Genomic DNA, 22349 nt, shown 5'->3' on the forward strand with positions numbered 1-22349 from the left:
GAGAGCTATCCTCTGTGCTTTCGCTCCTGTTAGGACCATTCCAAAAGACTCTTTTCTCCTCATCTGAGATAGAGACTGCACTTTCTCTTCCCTGACACTCTGGAGCAAGAGCAATTCTTCAGAACAGAGACCTGGAGTCCACGCCAGGAACATTCTGCTTCTATCTCCCACTTCAAACTCCTTTCCCTTGCCTCTTCTTCTTGAGGAGCCGAAGCCCAAGCACAGAGGTGGTCAGTAACAGGGCCAACAAAGGAAACATCACTCAAAAAGTCTATCAGGCTGTTCTTCACACTACTAATTTAAAAACTGAAGGGAAGTTTCTCCTTTTCTGTCCCATCAGTGAGGTTGGCCAAGCCAGGCAGAGCTCCACCAGCACAGTGACTTTATGTGCATGCACCTCCCAGGCAGTTCACTTCACGTGCCTCACCCAAAAGGAGAAATGGGACAGGTGGCTTCTACAAAAGTTAAAAATAACCTCCCTCAAGAATAAGAAACTTGGAATTTATATAAAGGACTATGAGCTTACATAATCTCCTTGTATACTGAAAGGACAGAAGAAAAAGCCTATAGACACAACATAAATTTTGTGGAAAAAGATTTACCATCCATTCCATTGTGCTGTTCGTAACTTCTTTTTCCCAGGATAGTTGGGGACCCATTATTAATGACAGGTGTGAACTTAGCAGGAGTCAGATTGTTGAGAGAACTGGACAAGCTCTTTGAAGGATCTGGTTTTGGAGGACATGGATGAGACTCTGGTGAAAAATAGCAAAGTAGATGTTTTTAATTAGCAAAGATACTGGAATTATAAATCTGAAAACAAGGTGAAAGTGAATTGTGTATCTATTTCCGTAACTGTTCTCTAATAATTTGGGGTGATGTATATGTATATAAATAATAATATGTATATAAAACCCAACTTCGGCCACGCTGGTCACACAACACCCCTAAACTCTGGGGAAATTACAACTTTGCCGGTTTGCCAGAAATGTTTATAAAAAATACAATTTCTCCAACGGCAAAAAAAGTGAAGATTCAAAGACCCACTAAAAAGAATACAACACCTGAATTCAAGCTTTGGGCCAAGGCAGAGATCAAGCCCACATTCTTCAACTGAAAAGACTTTGAGCAAGTTACAAGAAACAGCAAATAAGAACTTCAACTGAGTCTTTTTCTCACAGGCCCAACAGCAGAGTAACATATCAATTCAATCCCATTAACACCATCAAAAAAACCTTGCCAGTCCATCAACCTCCTTCCATTTCCATCACTCTCTTCTCCCAGCTCAGCAATCCAGTGGAGACCCTGACACAGTGCAAGGAAAACCCAAAATCTACTGCTAGTTTCTGCACAATTACTAAAATAATGATTTTATCCAACAGCAAACTTCTCCCTTCATTTGATATCTTTTGTTGCACTATAGGTTTCCAAAGGTTTCTCAATCTGTGTATCCCATTAGTACACAGCAGAAATACAACACTCAACAGAGAAGCATATTATTTAATAATAAGCAATAAATATTTAATACACCATCAGCCTTACAATATTTCCTCAACAAAAACATTCAGAGAAACCTAAAATCAACTCCAGTGCTGCTTATCTAAATTAAAAAAAAACCAGTCAACTTCCTTGCTAAGCAAGCCTTCCAAGTGTCTCTGTCCAAGACTTCCCGGAGAAGAGACTCACTTTTGGGTGCCTGAACAACCTGAGGCATATCTGCAGGGCAACTGGGAGTGAAAATCTGGCTCTTGTCAGGAGTCAGCACTGCCATACCACACAGCATCACTCTGCATGTTTCCAGCACCTCAAACTTACACCAAAGTTCTGGATGGAGCTACTCAGTCCTGCCCAATAGATCAGTTCATGAGGCAGAAGTCCTCAAGCAAATTGTAATAAAAAATAATTTAAAACCTACCCAAACCCAAGAGGAAAGTGAAAAACAGAAGTATGATCCCCTTGTCTAGATCCAGCACAGAACAACCACCACCTGATTCACAAGCTGTGGGACACAGTGCTGTCCTAAACCCAAGAGGCTTCTTGGAAGACTCAAGTGTACAAATTACCTCCAGACAGCCCAGAACCAGAAGAAGCGAATAATCAAATGTTCCCAAAACATGATGTTAGTGCCTCCACTAGCAGATGGTAACTTGTCCCCATATACATCAGAAGCCACAGCAAACATATCCCTCCCTTCAGTTGAAAAAGTTTCTGATACAGCTTTATGACCCCAGAGTGGATTGCAGAGAGACTGGGTCTGTCAATGAAGTAGAAAAAGTAAAAAGGACAAGCTAAGGAGATGGGGTTCCTTTTTTCTTTTGTTTCTCAGGTGAGGTTTTTTGTGCCTTGTTTTTTTGTTTGCTCTGAATCCAGAATGAGCATCTAAATCTCGACCCAAATGGTCAGCAGAGTAGCTAGGAGGGTGTTTCCTGTGGTTTGCATGTCATGGTTTGGTTTGTTTAATACCTAAATACCGGAGTACTGCTTCTAAAGGCTTTCGAACCACTTGCTTTAATAGCAATGGGTTTTCTGATGCCTCAGGTAAACGTGCTGTGCCTGTAAAACACAGAAAAATAATTAGAGGGTGTAGACATTCAGCTATTAGAGCAAAACCAAGTGAATAACTCCAGTGTCCTGAAAGAACTTGGCCATCAAAAGGAATTTTACAGGTGGCAAGCAGACCCTAGCAACAGGACACAAACACAGAGAATGCTCTGTGTAAGAGGAAACACAAATGTTTTAAAACAAACAACTCAAAAAAGTTATTTACAAAGTTATTTACAAAGTTATTTCGCCCAGCCTATCATCAGTTAGAAGGCTCTGCAAGTACAGCTAGATTTTGTGAAAGCACTAGCCACATGCAAGAGAGCATCACAGCAAGCTGCAACTCAAAACTTTACAGGACAGGAGTCTCAAAGGACTCCTTGGCAAGGAGGTGCAGCTGCAGCACACTCACATTCTGCTTTGATTGCTGCACTGTTGATGGGCAGGTAGGGGTGTCTTGCAGCGTGCCAAGGGCGCAGGATATCTCGACATAAGCGTCTGGCAATTCTGGTCAGTTTTGTTGTGTGCAGATAGAAAGCTTGTCGTGTCTTCATAGCAAACTTGGGACTCCCACTATTTCGTACTGGCACACCATGAGGACTCTGCAAGGAAAGGAAAATAAAAATGGTTTCTGAAGGAGCAATTATTAGAAAGTATGGCTCTAAAGAAGAAAAAGTATTATGTAAAATCACTTTCAACTGCTGATTCTCAGACATAAGAACAGAAATGGTATTACAGATGAAAATATTTTTAGCCCAGCTACTCCCCATTTCTCAAGTCTCAACCCTAAATATCTCAAAGGATAAAAATGAACATAAACATTTTTGCAGGGAAGCATTTATTTCTATGCTGTGACAAGTTTTCAGGTAGGGATCCAAAAGCCAGATGTGAAGAAGTTAGCTGGTGCTATCACATGATTTAGAGCTTACACACTCAACAGAAAGACTCTCCAGTTTTGGGTGCCTAGGGCTGCTCTGGAGGTACAATGCAAACTCCTTATAACAAAGCATTTGTCAAAAGAAGAGAAAAGTCAGGAAGAGCTGAATGATAAAAATATACACCACAAAATACACACTCACTTTCCAAAGCAAATATATGGCACACAGGAATGGTTTTGGCTCAAAGCTGCAAGAATTTGTTTTAATTCTTACTCTTAACTCAGCAAATGTACTCACAGATGTCAGACAGTCATTGCATATCATAAAGAATACTACTGGAAGACATTTACCAGCTACTGAGAACCAAAGAAGTTATTTTCTTTATGAAAAGCAACTAAGTCAACCAATGGAATAATGCAAGTAGTATCTTGTTACCTCAGACTAACCCACAGCTGGAAAACAGGAAGAAATTTCAGCTTGGGGAGAACAAGGCTCTCCCTTCTCTATTTATGTAGTTTCAATTCACAAACAAGAGGTATAAGGCAGCTATCTCAGCATTTAGGAGGCTTCAGAGGGCAGAGAGAAGCCTGGAAAGGATAAAGGTTAAACGAAGAAATGGAAAGGGAATGACAGCAAAGAATAGGATAGAGGAAAGAAGTTATCCTGAGATGAAAGTTCAGTGTGTTCTATGGTTCTATCCATGTGATACAGTTACTTTCTCCAATCAGCTTCATGTTAAATGCTTCCAGACTAAAGTTTCACCAAATTCAGAAAAAAATCGGAGAATTTTGGTCTTTGAATAAGACAGGAAAAATGAAACAGAAACTGCTCATACAATGCTTACTCAAACCTATCCAAAAAAGGAGGATTATTTAAAAAACAGGATTACACAGAAAAACAAGATAAAGGATCTCTAAAGAGCCACTAGCTATTTGAGGCATATCTAATTCTGAATATGCCTTGGGAGAGTAAATAGGTTTCAGGAAATAATTAATTCTTTTGGAGAGAAAAAAAAACAACAAAGAAACAGTGCTGTCCCACCTGCAGCAAAAATTATGGAAACCAAAGACCAGAAACACTGGCTGGCATTTCAGTTTCTCCCATCTCCACTAAATCATTTCATGCATTTGAAGGCTGGTTTGCTAAACAAACAATGTTGTTTTGTTTTTTTTTTTTCCCTCAGGGCAGTACTTGGCAACAAATTACTTCTAGCCCAGGTTAATGCGCCAACTTCTGCTTGACATGAAATACCAAATCCAAGGACAACAATGAAGGCTGGAGGCATTCTTTTGCTGGTTAAATATTTAAGACCAGTGAGCAGGCAGTTAGGTAGCATGACACTCAGCTTGCCAGGCAGTCTGCCTGGTGGATACCCACCAAATTATTGCGGTTTGGTCCAGGTCTCTCCCCATCTAACCGTGTTGGCATTTTCAAGCCACCGTATTTCTTCCAGTAGGTCCAACAGGATGCACAGAGGCGACACTGCATGTTAGGGGGACCCCAAGAATACCACTGGTAAGACTGGGTGGCTAGAGATAACAAAGGTGGAAATTATATATATCCTTACACAGGATCACTTTTCAGATCTTATTCTCTTTAGAAGCAGCACAAAAGAAAGCACCTCCTCCCCCCCGCCCCAGCACACAGAGCAAAGCTCAAACAGATCTTAAAAACTGATGATGGCTTCACTGTCATCACCATTGTTAAACATACTTGTGATTTCAGTAGAATTATAACATTAATTAATTTGCATCCCTTTTCAAATGTGAACAGAAAGAAACAATGATTAGGATGGGAAGATTTCCTGCCAATGGAAATGAAGGATCTCTTTTTGCAAGAGAATTTCTGCAGAACATGAGAAGCAGCAAAGATGTATTCAGGAACTTCCCACATATTAATCTTACAACTGAAAAATGTCCAGAGTCCTACATTCCAGCATCTCTAAGGGCTCCCCATAAAGGAGCACAGTCATTAGAAGTCAGTACATTAATATCAGCAATCAGATAAAATACAGTAGTGTCACATATTTTGAAATCTACTTAAAAATTATGAAAAAAAATGTCAAATTTACACATTGGCAATCTAAATAGTCACTCAACAGTTACCTGCAATTACGCAGAACATTTACTAACTCCCCCTTCAGTACTTCATAACTCCATTTACAAATGTAATACCAGTAGTTAAAAAATGAAACAAACACTAAACAAAACACCCTCAAAAAAACCTTTGCTTAAATGCTGCTATTTCCAGTTCTGCCCCCACCCCAGCACAAGACAGCTTTTATTGAACATTTCCATCTCAGCTGCCCCTCTGGCACTTACTGTAACAGCTCTCACAGGCCCGTCCTGCTCCTGCATTCTGTGCCTGGACTCCGGTACCATTGACCACTCCTGGTTTGACATTATTTACATTGATCTGGTTGGGGTTTGGCTTGTTACTGAAGACACAAAGCAAGAAAAATGACAAGTGTTAATTGAGGCATGCCATTTTTTAACTTTTGAAGGTAAGGCCTAAAATGTTTGAAGACTCTAATTTCATTCAGCATGTGTCTTCCAGAACCAGCAATCTGACTCCTATGAACACAGTCTCCAATAATACTTTAAAAATATTGAAAACGAAAATAACTATCATAAGAGTTGGATGCCATTTACAAGACTTCAAACCCTTTTAAAAAATAACAAACCAGGCCAGGTAGGTATCTTATTCACTATCCCAGACATCTGAATCTAGGTAAAAACAGATCTCACTCACAAGTCCTCTCAACATGAGAGATATTTTACTTAAATCTCCAAAACGAAGGCTGGGGGCTTGAACAGGAAGAGTAGGCAGAGAGAGAGCAACAACTGCTTTATTCAGGGAAATATAAGCCTAGACTGCAGTCACAAATATTTGTTATCTCACTGCAAGGGCTTGCATCAGGTGGCCACAATTCCCACAAGTACACCCAACATGCAACAACAGCTGGGTCACCTCAGCTCATCCCTGCAGCCTCTTCAGAGTGATGGTTCAGGAAAAGCCAAGACCTAAGAGCTACAAAAAGAGCTACTGGTGGGAGCTGAGAATGGAAGGCCAACAAAACCTTGGTAGTATGGAACAGCACAGAATCTCTGCAGAAGCAGAAGTGCCTGAGGGGAAAATGAGGCCTTCAAAAAATCGCTGGCATGGGAGGGAAGGAGGAGGACAGAGCATTGCTACTGCAGGGACAGGACTTCTGGGGAATGGAGGAAGGTGGAAGAAGTCATGCAGCAAGTTTCACACTAGAGCACACTAGTGCTCTAAACTAGAGAGGTTATTAAACACGCAAGGACTCTGGGGTTCTGTTCTCTCACATTATAGACCCAATAAAGAGCAGGCAGGCTTTGGGGCCAAGTGCTGAACATAAGCCTGAACTGCAATGCTGGTTACACTCCTATCATATTCTCTTACCTGAAGACTGAAGAGAGTGGGCATATTCCTTTCATTTCCAACTAACAAACCCAGGATTTGGAAGCAGAAGTGTCTTAAAATGGCTTTCTGCAACCCCCTTTTCTTACACATCTGTTGCACACTGACACAGGAGTCACAGTGATTCCAGTAACCCAGAATACTTGCTGTGTTTCACCCGGGCTAGTGCTACAAGAACAGCATTGTGGGAATAGAGTCAAATTAATTTCTTTCTAATGGGGCACCAGCATCAGGTTTCACGCTCTCAGCAATGACCCCTGAAAGCAAAGGAGTTCCAAATGACATAGTTCTGAAGACAACTGGAAAGCTGAAGCCAGAAAACATCCTTCTTATCTGCAAATGTCCAATGAGCTCCTGAGATACAGAGCTCAGTAAAGCTCCATTCTGACAGAGACAAAAGAGGTTCTGCTGTGAATGAACTACGGGAACCACACACAAGCTGCATAAGGAGACAACAGTGTGTTTGTCCAGTCCAGGAAAAACTTCTGATAGCATTCTCACTGTAAAAGCCAGAGCCCTTCTGAAGCAGAGAAAGCTCAGAAGGCCAAGTGGCCCAGGAACACTCTTAAGTAGTTCATTCCTATAGTGCACTGAGCTGCACATACACAGCTCAAAAGCAGCAGAGAAGATAGGGGAAAAAAAAAAAAAAAAAAAAAAAAAAGAGACATTTAGATTAATTCACAAGCCTGAATACGTTTTCATCTCCTTCTGCTTATAAATTTGCCCAGCTCCTACAAAGATTGAAGTGTTTCAGGGTGCTTATCAGAAAGGCACCAAGTTCTGACCCCACATAAGGCAGGAGATCTACAGGCATGTCTGACAAAGGGGCAGCTGAGAGACGGAACGTTCACGTTCCTCTGCTCCAGGACATCACTATAGTAACCTGCTGCAAAAGAACTCCTGCCAATGATTCACCAGCAAACTCCATGTGCAAACATTGCCCCAGTGCTACAAAACAAACAGCCCTCACAGATGCACACTGCTACAAGCAACATTGCTCCACAGAGAAAGAAACTGAAGTAAAGAAAACTAAGGCCTTATGCTTTAACATCAGGCCTGTTGCTTCCCTTCTTTACCTTGGATTTATGCTCAAAAATATAGCAAAATAGTCTGAAATCCATCAGTAAAGCCCAACAAAGCACATCCAAAGAACTAGGACAAGAAAGAAGGATGATGGCCTGACTCCCATTATCCTCTCTAAAACCATTATCAAGCTTCTATTTAAACACTAGTGGAAAGCAGGCACTGGTGAAAGCTGATCACCAAACCATGCTGATCAGAAGGACTAACATGCCATAGTTGTGGCAAACTCCAGGATTCTGCAGCACTGCAATTAATGAAGCTGCAGCAAGCACCAGAGTGTGTCCTGCTCCAAAGCTATGGTCAAGTTTCTTGGTGGCAGTAACAACAAAATTCAGGCAGATGATATTTTCATCATATGAGAAGCAAAAAGCTCTTATTTGTTGATGATACTTTAATTAAACTAGTTTGATATCACCAAAGCCTGCCATAGCTATTAACAAGAGAATCGGATGAGTAACTGGATGAATCATTAAGCAATTAATGAAGCTGAAGCTAAAGATGCAAATAAGGCAGTGAAAATACTGATAATGTGGCAAACTGTCATTTCCAGTTCTTGTATCAGGGATGGGAGTCTCTTGAAGGGGTTTCAGTGGTGAAGAAGCAGTCAGTTATGCTAGAATAAGGCCATGAAGTGCAGATTTCTGGGCTGTATTCTTCAGAAAGGTCTCAATGGAAGAGATGGAGGCAATAAAGAACATGCAGAGAGAAGCCTGTCAACATGGACTGAAGGTCTTGCACAAACAAAACCCCCTCAACCTGAAGATAATCCTCATCCCCACAGAAGACTGATATCCCCCTTCAGCATATGTGTAGACAGCATTTGACCCACAGCACGGTGACAAAATTTTTGTTGTTAAAAATAACTATAAACTTAATACCATCCAGTGAATGTTTCCTGGTCTTGAAGAACCCATCTGCGCTGGATGCGACAGAACTGCTAAGAAATAAAGCTCAGAAATAAAAACAGTTGAAAATCCTTTGTAAGGCACATTGGTGCCATTTACCTCTAGGCATCTAATGGAAGTGTCTGGAGACAACAGGAAGGCAACAGAGGTAAGCTTTCCTCAGCTCTCCAACCTCCTGTAAATACCCACTTCTAAGAACACTAATAACACCATTAAACAATGCTTTCTGAATAGGAGCAGCTTTCTCCAACATTTTGTTGGAGATTGCCATTTTAACTAGCAGAGCTACAGAGGGAAGAGCAGCATTACACCTTTCAAGTTTTCCATGTTACCATGGACCTCTGCATAATGGAATGGGGAAGAAAAATTATTTCACTTGCTCCTCAAGCACAGGACAACCAAGAAACACACAAAGGAATTATCTTCAGCTTGTTACACAGTTACCCCTTGTAGTGATCCAAAGCTTTGACCTATTCTTCCAGTTTCCCTGTTGGATTCACAAAAGAGGCACAGTATTTCTCTGCTTCACAGCCTTTGAGAGGCTGCATTCGCAGCTTTCATCAAAGTGCTTTGAGATTCAGATAAAATACTGTAAAGAGAATATATTCATTAACACATACAGATGTAGAGTGCAAAGTTACATTTTTCACCAGTACACTTTGGAGACTGGAAATTGTGTGGAGCAGTTCATTCTACCCTTTCTGTTCTTAGCCCTTCTGGTACCACTTAGATCAAAGCAAATGTGAGAAAAGCCACACAAAACTGGATATCTCAGCTTTCACAACTGCAGATGTCGTAATCCCAAAAAGCACAAGCCACATAACCAGATCTTCATCAAAAAGAAGATGGTACATATGATGCCTGGAAGCTCAGTAAAACCAGGGTACAACTTCCACAGCAGAGTATGTTTGAGTACATACTACAAAAATTATGAGGCTACACCTGCCTGACGGTCTTCCAAGCACTGCACTCACTTTGGAGGATGGCAGAATGAGGCATTTGAGAATGTGGAATCTCTTTGTGCATTCAGACTTCTGTTGCTGCTTCAACACCACTCCCACTGACAGAGATAGTGCTACAGAAAACATCTGAAAGATTTGTTTTCCAGTACTTCCCAAGTTTACCTGATTTTTCACTTTTTCCTTTCACCAGTAAAGCACACTAGTGCTTTTCAGCCAAAGAGCTTCATTGCAAAGCCATATTTATAGACATTAGATTCTGTCAAATATCTGCCCCAAAACCAGGGTTATCCTTGGAAGAGGTACAGAAATGTTTGTTCAGTTTGGGTGAGAAGTGGTTTTCTAAGATGTTGGTATAGGACTTAGTAACCTCACATCATTTACCTATATGACCCTCCATGCTTCAGTTACCTGTGTTAATGAATTTGGGGCACAGCCTCAATTTAAAAAATATCAACTCTAAAGCCTTACATAGAGCTGTCATTTTTCATTGTGTAACATGTATATAACCTTTGAAGACAGCTTCTGTTCTTTTCCTTATTATCTTCCTCCTCTCTGCTAGGTTTTCCTATTTACCATCAGAGCAACAAACGAGTCCCACCAATGGAAGGCAGCCAGAGGGAAAAAAAAACTATAAAAGTGTTTGAGCCTGGTATGCTCCAGGATCTCTCACTGCCAACAATTCTACACCAGTTACTGTTAAAATGGTTTTCAATCAATCAGCTGATAGGCTTCTGCATAGGTCTGGTGACAGCCTACATCAAGTAATTTATTTTCAAGGTGACAAGGGAATCATTATGGCTCAAGCCTAGAAACAGGAATGGGCTCAGTAACATGATAAGGACAAATCAATAACACTGATATTTAGATCCCTACACCGTGCATTGCTAATACAAACCAAGATTATAATCTTCCATGTCACAAGATAATGTAGATGCCTTACAGTCCATATATGCCATACCTTGTACTCAAGCTTGTGTAGAAGTAATCCAGAAAGCTTTGAGATATTTAATTGCTGCCACCTTTAGAGGTATTAATAGCAAGAAAATAGCAGAAGCATTCATGTGGGATTAAGTAAGTCATGTAATTGCTACTTTTCCTAATATACATGAGAGGATATTGAATGAGGAGGAAAATGTATCCCCCATTTTATCAATTAAATAAATAACCTATAAGTTAAGGTACAACACTCATAAAATGAGCCATGACTGGAAATCAAAGCCAGAGATAAAAAGAGCAGGCATGTGGGCAGAGCCAGGTCTTTTCCTGAAGCAGGGAGCTAAGTTGCTGATTTGATTATGTGTTCTCTAGGTAGGAACAAGAATTACCTTGCTGAGGGTTAGAAGCCACTCTAGGCAGCCATTATCAAATGAGCACCACAACCCTGCACATACAAAGCCCTTCCTCCAACACTGGAATCCAAGAGAGCAGCAGGACTGCCAGGCTCTCTTGTCTGCAATATCCTTTTGCATCTGCAGACTAAATTATCCTGCCTTTTGCTTTATGAGCTTATCACACTGCAAATTCATGTTCAATTTGATGTCCAGTGTCCCCCTGCAGAGTAACACCGTCCACAAAAAGCAATATTGTTGAAAAATTGCGTGATGAGAAATCCATTTGGCTTCACTCTTAATATTGCACCTCATTTTTAGTAAATTCACCTGAGAGGTATCAACATATAATCATGGATCCTCCATTTTCAGAAGAAATGAAGGACTGTCTTACAAACTAAATATATAAAAATTAGTTTTATCTAAAGTAACAGCAGATGGCAGAAGTTCATAAATATTTAAAAGGAGACAGCATAAAAGAGCAAAGGAGTTACTGGGGATAATAAACAGGGGAACATATCTGGGAGTGAAAGTTGAAAAGTGAAAGAAAAGGGCAGACTAGAAGTTCTGCATTATAACAACTACAGACTAGGCTATGCAGAGGAAATGAAATAGAAAACACATTTGACTAATAAATTTGTTTTAAAATATATGTATGCCTGTAAATAATTATTCATTCTTTTTAATATATAATGATTTATAGGAAACAACCACGCATTGGTGATCCACTGCTGAGAAAAATTAGGAAGAACAGATAGATTATTAAGCCGTTAATTAGCTACCCTTTTGATCACAACCATGCTAACCTGCCAGCAAGTCCCCATCTCCCAGTTTACACAAAAATACAAATTCGAAGATAAGTAACAGTCACTTCAGGATGGGAACATTACAGAGGATGCAGGAAACGAGCAACATGACAGCACAACATTCTAACCAGAAAACAATAATGCTGGTAGGACATGGAAAGTACTACACCAGTCCCTCTGCAATGAGACAGAAACAAAAGAAGAGGTACTTACTAGTTGGGTATATACACTTGTTTTAGCTTGCTTTCTGCTTCTGCTGCTTTCAATCGTTTCTTTGAATAGAAAAAAGAAAACAGTTAAAAGAAAATAAGAGCCATCTTATCTGAGTCAAGTAGTAAACCCATAAGGACTTCAGCAGATATTTATTGAGCAGTTACCACTAAATCTTCTTCCAATAAGACAATATTCACTGAAGACTAAACTGTGGGCACCACATGACTGTAGCTTTCCAAAAAAGTCAGAGATACCAAGCTACTATAAACAAGGACAAACTTTTCATTCCCATTCGCTTCAATTCAATTTCCTTTGTTACAAGCTTTTGTTTCCCCTGCAGAAGAAAATCTGACATGTCACTGTCAATTCTCCAAGATAACATTCACCAGTTGGACAGTAAGAGACACAGCAATGCAACCTCCCCATCACAGATGCTCAACAGCTGCACCAATCCCAAATTTACATTAAGACTTTTGTGTTGATACCCCTAAACTTCTGAAGTTTTTTTTTTTCTTTAGACATTAAGAAGGCAAATAACTCCTTTTATAACTCAAACCTTCACCATTTAAACAGTAAGAGAGACGTTTTGAGATTCAACTTTTCTCTTTATTTTATGTGCAAAATAAATTTAGGGTGAACCGCTGGAGGTCTCTAGTTCAACCTCTGCTCAAAGCTGGTACCAGCTGTCTGCATAAAGCTGTGACAATGTTTTCCAGACAAACCAGCAGCATGGGGATATTCCAGACAAACAGGTTAGCTTAGCATTTTCCATGCAGCAGCCTCAAGGCACAGTCAAGGAAAATAATTGCAAAGCTGAAGTCAGTATCTTCATAGAAGCAGGAAGCACCAGAAAACAAAATTGAAGAGTGTGTCACTGAGGAGCTGGGCAAACATAAAAGTTGTTTTTACAGAGACAACAGAGACACACACAGAAACAACAAAGTAAATGTTTCCTGTAAGCATAAAGCTTTTATCAGGACACTTTTAAACAGTAATTTTTCCATGACACTCCAACAGTTCCTCACCAAAGTTCTCAGGACTCCTAAAGAATTCCCCCCTTCCCTTTTCCTGCAAATAAGAGTCAACCTATCCTAGAAATCAAAGAACGAAGTTGTCAGACAAAAGAGCAAGGAATGAGAAAACACAACCTCTGAAAGTTATCCTGAGATGATGGCTACACCTACAGAGAGCTGCACTCCTGGCTGACTCCTTTCTGCTGGGGTGGGCCACTTTCCCAGATTGCTTCTGTGAAACTCCACCTAGGACAAGAACTGCTGCCTGAAAATTGGCCTCAAGACAGCCCAATGAAGACCCAGTGGAGACAATCCTTATCAGAAAATAAGACATCTTGCTGCCCATCAGTGATGGAACTGAAGAGGTTCTCCTGAAAATGGTCTGCATGTCCAAACTGAACGCTTTCAAGCCACCCTAACTGAGCATCCTTATGTAAGAAACAAAAGCACCCAAAGAGGGGCCCCAAGAAGCACTGTCACAACAGTTCTCCAAACAGCATCACAAATCCTCTTCCACCTTCCAGAGAGACACTACACAAAAAGATAATCCTTCAACAAAATGCATGCTCAGGTGCCCTGCAGATCAGGAACTGGAGCCTGTTCCACACATAGCCTCAGCTGATAGAGAGGACTTCATGCTCCATGCCACAGGCACTTATATCAGCAGATGAACAGCTCCAGAGCTCACAGCCCCCCAGGAAATACATGGAAATCCAACACTGGCAAACAGCTTAAAATACTGCTTGATGACTAGTACCAGAATCCAATTTCCTTGAGACAGGAAATTCAGGGAAGTTACACTCGTAGAGAACTGTAGTGCTTTTTAAGTTTCTAGATCGTGAGAGGAAAAAGCTGCAGCTTTCTTGACAACATCTCCCAAGGGGACTATCTGGCATCATTATGTTATGACAGTTTTGGAAATGTATGAATGCAAGAGCTTCATCCAAGCACAAAGCATTATCAGCAACTGCAGTATTCTCCAGGGCACAACATAAACCCATTTGCCTTAGGGACATGGCTAATTCAGGATATTAAGTAGTATTTTAGAAATCAGTTGATGAATGTTAAACCTCACCTCACAGATTTCCTTTGTGACTGGTGACCACAGAGCATGACCATGAGCTAACAAGTGCCATAAGTCACCTGGACCTCACAACTCCCTCCTCTCCTACAGCTGCCTGGGGAGCAGCACAGCACACACAAAGGGCACAGGGTTTCCAGAAGGTACCACAATGTCCTGGGGAAGAAGAGGCTTTGCACTAAGTACCTGTGGCTGCAGGCAATAGACAGACCAATATGAAGAGTTTTCCTATCTCCTGACAGTGACTGATCCCAGAAGGTAGAAAAGAAAGGTGCCCTGAAATGTAGTTGTGCACAATTTCAGAATAATCCCTTCCCTGAGAGAGTGCTTTGCTAGGTCCTTTGCCAGTTATTAATTGATCTGTGCCTGAAGCATATTTGTACTATAAATTCTTAATGTTGCTGGATGTAGTTATGAATGTCTTCACCCCCCAAAAAATCCAGCACATTTGTAACTTCTTCTCACAGTCTGGCCTAAGAAAAAAAAAAGAAAAAAAATCTTTTTTTTGAGCTATTTATATGCACAGATCTTAAGTATATGCTCTTATTTACCTCATCATATTTTCCCCACCTGTAAAATGAAGATATTACCAACCTGTCTGTCCCACGGGGACCAAGGGATTAAAGTACTAAGCACTGTACATTCAAGTTGGTGCAAACATCTGCCCTTTATGTATCCTTTCCCAGATTTGAAATCCTATCCGCTGAGCTTGAAAGAGTTTTATAACAGGTGACATATCAGAGAAAATGTTTGTGGTCATTTCCTAAAGAGTGAGCGTTTATGAAGAGGAAATAACAGAAGTAATCCAGGAACACTGTGGATACTTCAACATCCACAACACAAAGAGTTGGGTTGGTAGACAGCATGGGGATACCTCAGTCATCCTCAAGTATTAGGCCTTTACAGGTTTATGATAGGAAAGACAAATTACACCTTCTGGGTTCAGGGGAGAACTTTCACACTGTTTATTCTTTTTGCAAACCTCTGAGCATGCAAGTGTTGAACATACAACAGGGGTCAGGGAGGTGGGACAGAAGAGGGAATTAGTCTGTGATGCATTTGGGAGAAATGCTCCCAGCTGCTTGTGCTCCAGCAACACATCTCAGAATGGATGGGTTGTACCTCTGGTCTCTGGCAGTTTTGGCAAGAAAGTGACTGAGTTCCATGTTACCATAGGTTTAACAGGAGGTGTTTGGAGATAAAACATCCCATAAATGTGATCAACCTTTCATTGATGTTATTTCTACACTTCATCACACAGGACTTTATGAAAGTTTGTACATTAAGACATCACTCACAGCTCTGGGCTAGGTACAAAGCAAGCTTGCAACCCTTCAGAAAGATGTTTTCTATCTGCATCAAAACTGACTGAGAGATCCCAACCTCATGGAGTCAAATCTAAGAGCATTTCCACGTTCCCTAGTGTGTTCTCACCATGCAGACCTCAAAAACAACTTTCTTTCTATTCCTCCTATACTTCTCTAATGGCACTTTCACATCAAAAATAGAACAGTAGATACTGATAGTATTTGATCTTCACCTTGAAGTTACCTGCTCCTTAGAAACAAATAAAAACAGAAAGAGTAAATTAAAGCTTTTAACTCTCAGAAAGAATGTGATTAATTCAGTCATCTGCCACTGCCATGTCCCAAACTTGTCTCAACCTTTGTAAAGTTCAAGGTTTAAAAGTTTTCATGATTCCCCCTAATGATAAGCACAACAGTAGAAGCATTTAGTCTTTAAAAAAAAAACTAACCCTGGAATTCACAACTATGTAAGAACTCAACCTCTAACCGAATGAAGACGTAGGCATAGCCAAATACCACATCAACTTCAGAGCTCTCAAATCACTGGGAGAAGCCAACAAACAGCTGTCAATCAGTCAAAGCCATTTCAAACCTTCCTTAATTAGAAACAGACACTTGTGTAGTGACACAGAAAATCTGTCCCAGGAAAAGAACATGTTTGAAGGAGACCCATGATACTGAATTTGGAATGCACCACCCTCACTTTTTTCATGGCAGCTCTGAAAGGCTGTTACTGACAGGACAGCTCTTAGGATCGCTGTGGACAGCATTCAGGACCTGCCCCAAGCCACCATTCTGTGCTGACATCATAGTAGAATTAGTCCTTCTAGCAGTTGTGTTCTTGGAGGGTCAGCCCTTCTCGAGATGACTGAACTCCTACTTATGCCAGTAATCTTCAAAGGTATGGTATAGCTAAAGCCAAATTAAAATTACTGGATAAGAGATGCAAGTGCATACTCCTAAAGAAGCCAATTGGCACACATCTCCACCTCTGTGTCCTACTCACAAAACAAGGGGGTGCTGCATTGAGCCTTTTGTCAAAAGTAACTCAAAACGCCCCTTCCTCAACAGCAAGAAACAAGAGATTGTGATTGAGTATTACGGCAGTGCTTTCTCATGCCAAGAAAGCATCAAGGGAAACACAGAAATCCAGAAGTATGTAAATAGCTCCCAACTAACTCTTGCTTCTGCATCCAAGTAGGGAACTGGCTGGTGACACAAACCTTCATTCCTATGTTTTGCAACTCACAAAAACAGACAATTTAAATGCACTTCAGATGTTCATTCAGCCAAAGATTTACAAGACTAGACAAGTTATTAATACTTTTGTTAAACTGTATTGTATATAGACTTGGAATATAATTTAATCATGTTCTTGGAAAGAGGAAAGTGGAAGTGCACAAAACTTGAGGTACACACTTTGCATATCCTTACTTGGGATACTTTCAATATCTTATGTACAAAAATGCTGTCAGCCTCAGAATGATTTTGTGGTATTAGACCAAGGGAAGAGTCCGCACAGGACAAACACTAATGAAGAAACAGATGGAAAAAAATGGCAACAGATGTACTTTGTCAAAGACACTGCACTCATCAAGTAAAATATAAATGTAATGCACCATTACTTGAACTACAACTTTCTATGCTTTCTCTTTGTGGTTACACATTGATAGCTCTCTCAAGCTTTTTATAGATGTTTCATGGTATTATTTGCTTGTACAAGCTAGGAATTTGAGATGAAGTCTTCAGCTCAATTCAGACCTAAATGATGCGGCAACTCTGCACTGCAACTTTTACCTGTTCAGCTTCTACTGTCCCCTAAGTGCAGAGTCTCTAATTGGAAGTTTTCCCCAAATCCCACTCCCTGGCAAACTCCTGGGCAGCACATGTAAGGTACAGCATAACCACAAGAGACAACCAGTGCACAGGAACAGAACAAACCACTTTTAGAAAATACAGGCTTGCTGTGTTTTTTAAATGCTGCAAGAACAAATAATTAAAGTCCTCACATAATTATCTCCTCTGCAATTTTGCCTATGTAAAAACAAAACAAAAAAACAAACAAACAAACTTTAGGAAAATGGAGAAATCAACAGGGAAGGAAAAACCATGAGCATTATTCTTCCCCACCATGCCAGCTTCCATCACCATCACATGTTCCTACCACTTATTTCCTAACTGGAAGGAGAAGTCTCAGTCAAAAAATAAACTTGGGGAAATAGTGGAATGAGGATGCCACTAATATTTTTATTAAAAGTAAAATATAATTGATGCAAAAAAGAGTTCTTGTTTGTCATGAGGGTGCTGCTGTAGTTTGAATCAGAAAGAAAACAGTAAACAAAAAAAAAAAAAAAAATCACATTACAGCATGTGGCAAACATTGGTCAATGCCTCAGGCATCTGGTCTTTACCCCAGGCTGAATTTCCAAGGAAACAAGTTCAGGCAGGACTTGGTCACAATTCCACTTTTTCTAATACTTCAAAGAGATGCCTCAGCTTAGGACTAATAACTATAATGAAAGATCCATTCTAAATTCCTCCCTTCTTTTACTCAGTTTTCCTGTTAAGTAGTTGTCAGCAACTGACACTCTGCAAGACTGTGCATGCTGTGCATTGTGCTTGCTTTATTTCAGGGACCAGCCAGCCTTCATATTTAAACAAGCAGAGAGAAAAAGGACTGTAAACCCTACTCAGAGCTGATTCTCAAGTGCAACGAGTCTGGGACTTTGAGCCAGTGACAGTTCCCAGGTAAACACTTGACTCACAGAGCTTACATGGGGCAGCCTCGTGCATATGCCATCAAGTCATGGGCAGGCAGTGGTGGGGAGTCATTGTGGGGGCCTCTTGTACAGCAACTGCCCCCCCAAAAAGTCACTGAAGGTAACTCTGACCTCAGACTCCACACTCAGAAAATAACTACCCTGCCTTCCTTGCTCTGCTGAACTCCACACCAGACATAAGAAAGCTCAGAGCAAACTGGGTAGCACCAAACGTGAAAAGAATGCACTCCTACCAATGCTGTTTGTATCTATGGAAGGGCTCATGAGTTTAGGGACAAGAGATTGTTCTGATCATAACTCACCCATTGGAAAGGCTGAACCCCAAGAGGGAGAACAGAAACAAAGCTTGGTTTCACAGGCAAGAAAAGCAACTTCTGTTGGAATGGAAGAGGTGATTCTGACTCTCTTACCTGCTGAACGTATCTGTCTGTAGTTTTCCACATATAGTAATATTCTATAATGCTCGTTAAGGACTTCCATGGGAGCTGGGGACACAAAGGAAAAGCAGCATTTATTGATGGGAGCTGGCACACAGTCTCACTGAAATTCACAGGATTCTTCTGACTGATGGTTGCAGCAGAGCCTTGCAAACTACTAACCCTCCTCAAAAAAGACAAAAATAAGTAAGTCTGAATCTAAAAAGGGAATTAGTTGCACATGGGGACCCACACTAAATTAAAAGCCTTTTCAAAATACTTTGAGCTTTCAGTGTAAAGTGGAACAGGCTGCAGGTAAATCTTCATGCTGCACTGGCTCTCAGCAAACCATTCCAGAGAGGCACAACGTGGAAGGGAGCCCACAGGCTCAGACTCTGCTTCAGCAGCAAACTGAAGCAAGAGTCACAACTAGAGTATCACAGTTCTGATATACTTGGTTTCAATGGAGCTGGCTCATTTAAAAAAACCCAAAAAAAACCCAACAAAACAAACAAACAAAAAAAAAAAAACCCAAAAAAACACCTACTAACAGAATTGTGCCCTAGCAGCTCTGTTCTCTGCGTGAGAAGCATGAGGATTTCAACAGGACTACAGAGAGTGTTGCTGTTTCCAAGTCTCTCTAAGAGATTAGAGCACAGGACAAACAACACTGAAACTACTTGTTTTGTTCCAGAGGGCTTGAACAACAGCACAGTGAAACTTGGCTCTCCTTACAGTGCTCCATTCAATGTGCAGGCTGAGCACCTAGGGTGGTGCTTTTGCCAAAATACAGGATGCTTCCCTTGGATGCCCAGGATTCCTTCTGAAAACTTTCAAAAGGCCCTTTCTGAAACCATACTGTAAAGGTGATTACATTTCCATGTTTCAGAAAGCCCAATACTTATTCTCCTTCAAACACATATTAATTTAGAGCAGCTCAGCCGTCACAACACTTTCCCTCGGCTGCAGTGGAACAAATGATCCTAAATTATCGTTTGTGAAGGAAAAGTTATCATCTGTGATTTGAAATTCTGACTGTACACCAGGCTGTCACCAGTGTGAGGCCTGCCTTTCCCCATTTTACAGCAAGACACATGCTGCAGTTCAAAGCCCCACTGCTCAATACAATGAAAAACACAGCTCAGACAAGCTGCAAGCCAGCTCTGTCACCATGAGGGCCCCCTTTTATATACTTACAAAATCTTGCTGAATGTCAGTGAAATCTTTTCCATATTTTTCTAGTGCTTCCTCGAAGAGGTTTGCCTCTGAAGCAGACCACTCCTCCATCTCATCTCTGCACAGGACTGGCCCACCTTGTGGCACAAGTGCAGAGATCGCCTTGGAAATGTCATAGACATTTTTGTGCAAAGTGTCCATAGCATGGAACTAGGGGGGGGTGGAAAGAAGAAAGAAATCTAAGGACAAGTATCTGGGGAGAAAAAATGTTCCACAGTGAAACAGCAGTGACAAATTCTGCACTGGGATTTGAAGGTGTGGTATTTTGTACCTAACAGAAAGTCAGTAAAAGCTGGTTCCAGCCTCACACTGACTGCAGTTATCAGCATACAAACCTAGCATTCACTAAATAGTGAGGTTTGTGGAACACAAGCCCTTGCGTATCAGTTATTCCTATCAGCTCCTTTCCAGCACCACCACTGCAGCACTGCTGGTAAGAAAATGCTCAGGACAGATCCACTCCCCAGGACTGAGCTACCATCCACAGATGGGGCACAGAGATAGGGGCTTAAGGGCGTTTCCTCACAGGCACAGCCATGTACCTTCTTTGTCAAATAATACACCAAAATGTCATATATGAAAAACAAGAGCAGCAACACATGTATACATCCCCCCCCACCAAAGGGCAGAAACCTCAACAAAGATTCAAGTTAAGTCACACATCACAGCTGAGTAGGAAAAAAGAATGACTCTCAGGGGTAATTACTCCTCAGAAAGCTGAACCACGGCTTGTCTGCAACTTGTGATTTACAAGGGCTGAGAACACACTGCGAGGGAGGAATTGCTATTAGTAAATGAAAGCTTGGCTTTATTTCCCCATTTCTGCAGTTCTAATCAGGATGTTATTTGCCTTTCATCATACCAGTTTTGTGCACGTGCATAATTAACCTACGCTGCTCTAGACTAGAATTTGTTCTACATGTAAGTTTACATTACTCCAGTTATGAGGTGAGGCTTTGATAACAGCTCTCTGGGGACTTCATACATTTTATTCAAATCTTCATTAAACTTTCTGAAGCATAAAAGTTCAAGTTTTCTCCCTTTCCTCAATCCACTCAGCACAATTTCTGATTACGAAACTGTGCTGGTATAACAATATCACTGCTCCTCAGGTACTCTAAATTGGAGCTCATCAAAGAGAACAACAACAACTGACATTTCTTCTCTGACCACAAGCTCTTCCCCCAGACATCCTTGGTCAATCTTGCCCAAGGATGCCAGTGACAGTCCAGTGGATGAAGAATGGCATTCTGGCATTGTAACATTACAGACAGGCAGACATTAATTTGCATTCTTCTCAAGAGAGCTACTGAACCCATGCAAAGGATGAGCTGCCAAGCATGTCATCAGAATATTTTAATAAAACTAAAAAAAATTGTCTCATAGTGTTATCCATGATGGACCATAAGAGGCACAAGGCCAGAAAAAGTTACTTCATCTGTAACTAAAGGATTCCTTTACAAAGGCAGGGTCTGCTTCACAGCAAGCCACAATTACAGTCCATCTGCCCCTCTCTCTTTGCCAACTCTTAATACTAAGGTGAATATTTTGCATCTCTCACAAACTTAAGGTCCTTTAAAAAAAAAAAAAAAAACCCAAAAAAAAACTTACCAGTGTGATGTCCCTGGAGGCTGCTGCAGCACTCATGTGCAAACTTGGCTGTCTGACAGAACTACTGCAATCCAGGGCTCGGGCAAACGTACCAACAGACCTGCAAGAAATTAAACACAGTATTAACTTTGTGTGCAAACCCAGCATAAATATCAACACCCAGCCAAGGCCTTCTGAGATGAGCAGATTCCATTGCCTAGTTACAAGATTACATGGCTTGGTGCTCATTCTGAGCCAGAGACCATTCTCTCCAAATGTGGTTTGTTATTGTGAACACTTTACTTGGTTCATATGACTGAAGAGGCTTAGGCATGGGAGAGGAAACAAAGACTCAAGGGTCACCAATAGGGAGTTCTGAGCTGCTCTCTTATCCCTTATTTCTCAACAGGCTTGAGAACTGGAGCAATGGGAACAGAGCACAAGCAAGCTATGAATGACAATAGTCTCTTCCACAATGGCAAGAGCAGTGCTGCACTGTCCAAAGGTACAGAGACACATGCCAAGACCAGACACAAAAAAATGCAAGCATTCTTCCGAAGTTTCAGAAAATTAGAAACAATGTGATTTTACAACTTAACGTTGTATAATATATATCATAAAGCCTGCATAGCACAGCAATTCTCAAATACGTCACAACTCATCATTTCTGCATCTGACGCCACAAGCCCTGTGCTCTTCATCTTCTTCCTAAAGAAATTAGTTGGAGAAACCTATAGCAAAAATTGGTTCTCAAAATTCCTACTCC

The 22349-nt window shown here is 40.9% G+C and overlaps 1 protein-coding gene across 1 annotated transcript in view; it reads right to left on the reverse strand.

The window, feature by feature from the left end:
- Positions 1 to 22349, reverse strand: part of MTA1 (metastasis associated 1) — a 60662-nt gene that overhangs the window by 20447 nt on the left and 17866 nt on the right. Inside the window, exons 8-16 of the mRNA XM_062497701.1 lie at positions 21605 to 21704; positions 19955 to 20143; positions 18752 to 18826; positions 12161 to 12219; positions 5741 to 5856; positions 4797 to 4948; positions 2954 to 3143; positions 2464 to 2553; positions 603 to 755 (exon numbers count right to left, since the gene is read on the reverse strand). Coding sequence (XP_062353685.1) covers positions 603 to 755; positions 2464 to 2553; positions 2954 to 3143; positions 4797 to 4948; positions 5741 to 5856; positions 12161 to 12219; positions 18752 to 18826; positions 19955 to 20143; positions 21605 to 21704 — 1124 coding nt within the window. The remainder of the gene's footprint in view (positions 1 to 602; positions 756 to 2463; positions 2554 to 2953; positions 3144 to 4796; positions 4949 to 5740; positions 5857 to 12160; positions 12220 to 18751; positions 18827 to 19954; positions 20144 to 21604; positions 21705 to 22349) is intronic.

Source organism: Cinclus cinclus, chromosome 8, assembly GCF_963662255.1.
Source record: "Cinclus cinclus chromosome 8, bCinCin1.1, whole genome shotgun sequence".
NCBI lineage: Eukaryota > Metazoa > Chordata > Aves > Passeriformes > Cinclidae > Cinclus > Cinclus cinclus.